This window comes from Phaseolus vulgaris, unplaced genomic scaffold (genome assembly GCF_000499845.2).
Source record: "Phaseolus vulgaris cultivar G19833 unplaced genomic scaffold, P. vulgaris v2.0 scaffold_15, whole genome shotgun sequence".
Classification (NCBI taxonomy): domain Eukaryota; kingdom Viridiplantae; phylum Streptophyta; class Magnoliopsida; order Fabales; family Fabaceae; genus Phaseolus; species Phaseolus vulgaris.
The window spans coordinates 5,732-12,703 of record NW_027174084.1 but is presented as its reverse complement, the minus strand read 5'-3'; the positions used below and the strand labels follow the sequence as shown (position 1 = coordinate 12,703).

Sequence of the window (6,972 nt, the reverse complement as noted above, 5' to 3'; positions counted from 1 at the left end):
ACCTGAACTGATTTTGGATGAGATTAAAGAGAAGGAGTAGTAGTGGCAGTGAAGTGTCACTAAAATGTGGCTTCCTTTTTCTGTTGCAGTTACCTTTTATATATATACCCGCGGTGTTTTCACGCATCATCTCGTATATCACATACAAACTCCAAAATCTCTTTGTCTCTGTTGTTTTCTGGGTCCACTGAAAAAGCAAAGAAGAAGATGGAGATTGATCTGTCTCCCAAGTTGGCGAAGGAAGTTTATGGAGGCAATGGTGGGTCCTACCACGCCTGGTCCCCCTCTGAGCTTCCCATGCTTCGTCAAGGTAACATTGCCGCCGCCAAACTCTCTCTGCACAAAAACGGTTTCGCCCTTCCTCGATATTCTGACTCTTCCAAAGTCGCTTATGTTCTTCAAGGTATCTTCACTCCTTCTTTGCTCCTTTTATCGAAACCATTTTTCGTGAGGTTATCGTTTTCAATATTTCTCTTCCGAATTTTTTAGGATAATTCTCTCCAGATGCATCCATTTGTGAAGGTAATTTGTCTTATATGAAATAACGTGTATTGATTTTGTTGCATGATTTGGGATTTTATGTTTAAAAATTGGGATCCTTAGGGTCCCCTTTTTTTAACATTTTTTGTTTTGGAAATTAAGGATGATTGTAATTCTTGACTTTTGAAGTCATGTTTACGCTGACTGGTGTATTCAAAATGTTCGAGATCCATGCCGGTTAGAGATATAACCATAACCAAATTATAATATAAGTTGGTGTTAGAGATATATAAAAATTATAATATTGGTTGGTTTTAGAGATTGACTTAACCTTAAATTTTAATGTCTTAATACGAATTAAACTAATTATTTTAAGGGTGTGTTTGTATTTTATAATTTTACTATTCTTCGGGAATGTAGCTAAAGAAGGTTGCCTGCGTAACTAGTGAAAGAGATTGAAAAGGATGAAAATGGAAGATGAGAAATAGTTTTCTCTGTTTCTGTTTTTTAGTTTTTAGAACAATTATTTTAAATAAGGATTTAATTGCTGAGCAATGTGGAATTGATTTATACAAGTTTATTTTTTAAGAAAGAGCATTGATTTAGAAAAGTTCATGAAACTAGAAATTAGAAATGAGACGAGAAGGGAATGAAACCGGCCTGAAGTGATTCTTTGTTTCAAATTATGAATTAATGTTATTGTATTGATTATTTGTGAATTTTTGTTTTGATTCCATAGGAAGTGGAGTGGCTGGAATAGTGCTGCCTGAATCAGAAGAGAAGGTTGTTGCAATCAAGAAGGGGGATGCCCTGGCACTCCCCTTTGGTGTTGTGACATGGTGGTATAACAAGGAAGAAACTGAGTTGGTTGTTCTGTTCCTTGGGGACACTTCCAAGGCTCACAAGGCTGGTGAATTCACTGACTTTTTTCTGACTGGTTCCAATGGAATCTTCACCGGTTTTTCCACTGAGTTTGTGGCCAGGGCTTGGGACTTGGAAGAGAGTGATGTCAAGACCCTTGTTGGAAAACAATCAGGCAAAGGGATTGTGCAGTTGGAAGGGAACATCACACTGCCTGAGCCTAAACCGGAGCACCGGAATGGCATGGCCTTGAACTGTGAAGAGGCTCCGTTGGATGTTGACATTAAGGGTGGTGGAAGGGTTGTGGTGTTGAACACCAAGAATCTTCCCTTGGTTGGTGATGTTGGACTCGGGGCAGACCTTGTGAGGTTGGATGGAAGAGCCATGTGCTCTCCTGGATTCTCTTGTGATTCTGCTTTGCAGGTTACTTATATTGTCAGGGGTAGTGGCCGGGTTCAGGTTGTTGGAGTTGATGGTCAAAGGGTTTTGGAGACAACCATAAAAGCTGGTAATTTGTTCATTGTGCCAAGGTTTTTTGTGGTCTCAAAGATTGCTGATCCAGAGGGAATGGAGTGGTTCTCTATAATCACCACCCCTAAGTAAGCCTTTCTTATCACCTTATTATTGTCGATTCATCTTATTTGTTATTGCTATACATTTTCAATGCAGATTTAATCATCCATTTGATTTGTTGCTTGAATGGATTTGATATTAACCATGTAGGAACCTTAACCCGTTTTAGTTGATTTATACTTCAAACTTCTACACTTTTATTCTAGTCTTAATAGTTTCTTTCCAACCAGTGATTGACACATAGAACCCATCATGAACATAGATGAAACTGTTGACATAATGTACTTCCAGGACTCTTTATTTGGTTGGAAAATGAAAACTCCATTGGTGAACAACCATTCTGTATTACTTGATGGTAACCGATAAATTTAACATGTAATGATCCTTTTTTATTAACCATGGTGATTTTGACTTTGACAGTCCTATATTTACCCACATGGCTGGAAGTTCTTCTGTGTGGAAGGCTTTATCATCTTCTGTTCTGCAAGCTGCTTTCAATGTAGATTCAGTAGTGGAGCAACTATTCCGTTCAAAGAGGACTTCCGATGCCGTTTTCTTCCCTCCACCAAATTAGAATAAACATTCCACCAATCCACCATTATCGATTGGTTGTAAAGGTTACCCCATCCCGTCTTATCTTAACGGAAAATAAAAGGGGTAACGTGTCGAGGAATTACTTCACTATTTGAAAGCATTTTCTTTATTTTACTCCAATTAGGAATTTCACTCCAACCTTCCAACCTCTTTGTTCCTTTCTTTTTAACCAACTTTTATTCTTATCCTTTTATATCATTCAAGATAACGACGATAGTCATATATTCCTAATCATCAGAAAAAAAATATGTTTTAATCAAACTCGAACATTGTATGTTTTTTCCCTATTTTATTTGGTGAAATTCTACAGTTCAGTATCAAAACAAAAAACTCCTTTACTTGATTATGGCTGAAGAAAAATAGAGCAAGGGATGAGAAAAGAAGAAACAAAACATATTATTGATGGAAAGTTGATATGTAAAGATTACAAAGCGATGAAGTAAATATATAGCAAGAAAAAATACATAGGGCAGCAGTAACAGGTGCTAGGCTTTGCTGGTTTGATGAGAGTTCTTCTCAAGCTAGAAATATAGATTATTTATCATTTGGAAGGAGGACTTTGGTTAATATGTTTGGGATGGTTGAAGATACAGGGGAAACTTCGTACTGGTTTTCTCTCTTTACTATACGACAATTGATAATTTGGTTATAAGCAATCTCTGAATAACAAATTGATTGTCACGATATAGGAATATAGGAGAGTCACTTGAGTGTGATGCACACACAAATCATCAAGAAAATATGGGATCTTAAGTCAATTGGTTGTTTCTTGGAGACCTAAAAAAAAGGAGAATGACTCACATATCCAGTTACAGCTCTTCTAGTATTAATACATTCTGTTTAATTGAAATTATTGGAAATCTTAAGTTGCATTTCACTATTAGTAGTAAGAAAAGCTCATTCCTTGGAATTTTGTTCGAGATAGGGAAGAATATGTAGAGTGACTCATGAGAAGTAGTTGTTGCAAAAACAAATTGATTAAAGTGATGAACAACTTGAGTTAGGACAAGTGTTGATGAGATATATGAGTCTTCTAATAAATTTTTTGTAAAGGGATGAATCACTAAGGAGATTATTATCATTAGTGGATGAAATATTACAAAATGTTTCATGAGTGCCGACATAAGTGCATAAAATATTATTTCAATATCCTTAAGGATATTCGAAAGTATATTTGTGTCGATAAAGATTTATGTTGGTGCTACTTCTTGCTACCTCGAGTCTAAGAAAATGTGTAAAATCTCCAAGATTTTTTGTTTAAAAGATTGGTCATGTGTGTTATCTTAGCAATGTTGTTTCTATTGAGAAGGATGTCATAATAGACAAAGATCATTGTGCTAGCATAATTTGTAAACTTCAAGAATACATAAGGGTTTGTAGAAGAGTGATCATAACCATTTCAATGAGAAAGGTAGAAAGTTTTTTATATTGCTTGTTAATTTGTTTAACCACTTCATATATTATAAATATATAAAAATATATTTCAAATACAAAATGACTAAGGTGATGAACAAGCTGAGAATTGTTAGGTTGAATGGAAACATGGAGACACATTATTGTTTAGTGCTCTAATGCAAAAAGTGGCTAAAAATTTGTCTAAGATCGGGTTCGAATCGGGGACCTCTAGTGTGTGAGACTAGCGTGATAACCAACTACACCACCCAGACCACGTTGATGACTTTTCTCTTTTACTTATATACCAGAAAAATACATTACGGACATATTTAAATAATTTTTTTTAATGAACAATTATAAAAAATAAGTCAGATAAACTTTTTTAAGCTAAAATGGGAAAGTGCTGGAGGGCATATTCTTACTTCAATTGTTTCAGAAAAGGGGGTGAATATAGAAATGAAAAGGTGTGGAATAACAAAATAAACGATTCACTGGGTTTATGGCTGAGGCCCAGATCCACATGATACGTTAACATCTGTTATGTTTTTTGCGGATTAGGGTTTAGAAAGACAAAGAAGCAGAGCAAGCAAGTAGGTAGGGTTTCTCTCTCTTTCGATCCTCTTCGCAGCGCCACACGACCTTCGAATTCGCAATGGGTACGATTCAAACTATCCCTTTCAGCGCTTCTACGGTGCTATTTCATTCAATACGGTTACGATTTGGTTTATTTATTTATATTCCAATTTGTTTTTGAAATGCAAAAGCGAGAATCAAGGTTTACGAGCTGAGGAGCAAAACGAAAGCAGAGCTTCTGAGCCAATTGAAGGATCTCAAAGCAGAACTCGCTCTCCTCCGCGTCGCTAAGGTCACCGGCGGAGCCCCAAACAAGCTTTCCAAAATGTGCCTTCCCTCTCTCTTTGATTTCATTCAAATCCCTAATTCATAATTCAATTCAAATTTATACGAATTTGAATGCATTCGTTGTGTGGATGCAGCAAAGTGGTTCGGCTTTCGATAGCGCAGGTGCTGACGGTGATTTCCCAGAAGCAAAAATCAGCTTTGAGGGAGGCTTACAAGAACAAGAAGTACCTTCCTTTGGATCTGCGTCCCAAGAAGACCAGGGCCATCAGAAGGCGCTTAACAAAACATCAGGTACCATTCATGTCTCATTCTTCCAACTTTTTTTCCTGCTCCACTGTGTTTTGGGTAGACCCTTTAAAAGTCTATCAAGTTGGCCACTGAGTTTTAGTAAAATACACCAACTTGCGGACAATAGCTAATGAAAATTCAATACTTGCGGATAAATTTTATATAATTTTATTACACCAAGAACTATATAGGGGAGAGTAATATCTCACCTCAGGAAGGGACTAAATTGATAGCTATATGTTATGCGTGGTAAGGTTGACGGATGAAGAAGTGAAAGGGGTGAAATTCAAAGAGATAATGTATGTTGAGTGGATTTGATTGTGTAATGTCTCCAAGTTGATGGTTGTGTTTTACTGAGTGTGGAAATAAGTGCCTACTTGATAATTATTGATTAAAAAGATAACAGGATTTGAAAGTGTTTGTCTAGAAATGGTGTATGTTTACAATGTTTTCTAATTGCAGTTCCTCCTGGCTTTTTCCAAATAGTCTGTTTTGAGTTTAGCTAAAATTCTTATTATTTGAAAGGCATTAGGTGATAGATTTGAACTTTTTTTAATATTAAATTGGAACTGTATTGGTTTACATATTGTCCTGTCTTCAACGAATTATAGGAAATGTGTTATTTTTAGCTGGATTGGTGGTTAGATGAAGTTTAACTAAGGCATTAAGCTGTACTTTCTATCTTAATGATGATTGTAAATTGGAGAATTATAGTTCAAGTGGCATCTAAGTATAGTTTTGTTGATATGCGTGCATTATAACACTTACACCCAAACAGATAGCTATTACCCAAGGTTAAATTAGGCGAATGGAAATCTATTATTCGGCTTGATGCCTATTTTGTGGACCTTTCAATGTATAATAAGTTAGATTATGACGGAGTGTTCCCTATTGTTTTTATCTTCCAAGATTGCATCCATCTGCAGCTCTACGACATTCCATAAACTATTCTATTATTTAGAAAATCTATAATTTGTAGGTACGATGGTTGTGGCATTTCTGATATCATTTAATAAGAATATTTTATTTTAATGTTTTCCATAAATAATATTTCAATTGCCTTTTCTATCACTCAACTAATGAACTTGATTGCATGTTTCACCACAACCAAGACTATGACTTATCCGCAGGGGAGTAATATATTAGGCAATCCCCTGTTGTCTGTCACACAACGTAAAAAGTTATTTGTTGATGTTTCACTTTTATGCTGATTAATGTTATGTTTCTGGCTAGTTTGATGTAAAGGTGAACATCCTATTTGAATTCCTTTATTTTTGTTGATTCCCTGTGACGTTTGCTGTGGATTGTTTTCCTATTTCGAGTTGCTGAATTGAAATAGATGTTTCTGGGCTTATATGGTTCTGATGTATATATCTGAATGAATTCTCCGTGTTTCTTACAGGCTTCATTGAAGACAGAGCGTGAGAAGAAGAATGAATTGTATTTTCCAATGCGAAAGTATGCCATTAAGGTGTAATGTTAGATCCAAGTAAGGATAATAATTTTGGAGACACTTTATTTTGTACGATTATTTTTTCTGGTCGCTCAGTTTTTATGCCATTTATTCCGATTTTCATTTTAATCATCGTTAAACTGAACTAAAAGTTAGCTTGTCTTTCCATTAGGTTGGTTTTTTTTGTCATCTATGGTGGCAGACTTTCAATTTTGTGTATGCACGTAATTGATCTATATTCTTTTTATACACAATTCGCCATTTGTTTTTATTTATTATTAAGACTTAATTTAACATATTTAGTCATCGAAGAGTTAAATGTATTAATTAATTGCTTGAATTTAAACTCTAAAACGTTGAGAAATCATAAACATATATTGTAATCTCGTTGAAACTATAGTTAAACTTAATTTAAAAATCATGCTAAGTCGAGGTTATAATTGAATGACCACAAATCAACAGATATT

At 35.2% G+C, this 6,972-nt stretch overlaps 2 protein-coding genes and 1 non-coding gene across 3 annotated transcripts; 2 read left to right on the top strand and 1 right to left on the bottom strand.

Moving 5' to 3' along the window:
* LOC137817047 (11S globulin seed storage protein Ana o 2.0101-like) lies at positions 1–2,654 on the top strand. The gene is made up of 3 exons (XM_068620263.1): positions 1–403; positions 1,220–1,940; positions 2,335–2,654. Exons 1-3 carry the CDS (start codon positions 208–210, stop codon positions 2,486–2,488), a joined length of 1,071 nt encoding a protein of 356 aa, XP_068476364.1. The 5' UTR covers positions 1–207; the 3' UTR covers positions 2,489–2,654.
* A 1,447-nt stretch (positions 2,655–4,101) lies between these two features.
* On the bottom strand, positions 4,102–4,175 carry TRNAV-CAC (transfer RNA valine (anticodon CAC)). Its single transcript has one exon. It is a non-coding gene; the product is annotated as a tRNA-Val (tRNA).
* Positions 4,176–4,332: 157 nt separating this feature from the next.
* LOC137817003 (large ribosomal subunit protein uL29-like) lies at positions 4,333–6,634 on the top strand. The gene is made up of 4 exons (XM_068620198.1): positions 4,333–4,559; positions 4,668–4,803; positions 4,899–5,055; positions 6,455–6,634. The coding sequence occupies exons 1-4, from the start codon at positions 4,556–4,558 to the stop codon at positions 6,527–6,529; spliced, it is 372 nt and encodes a 123-aa protein (XP_068476299.1). The 5' UTR covers positions 4,333–4,555; the 3' UTR covers positions 6,530–6,634.
* The last annotated feature ends 338 nt before the right edge of the window (positions 6,635–6,972 follow it).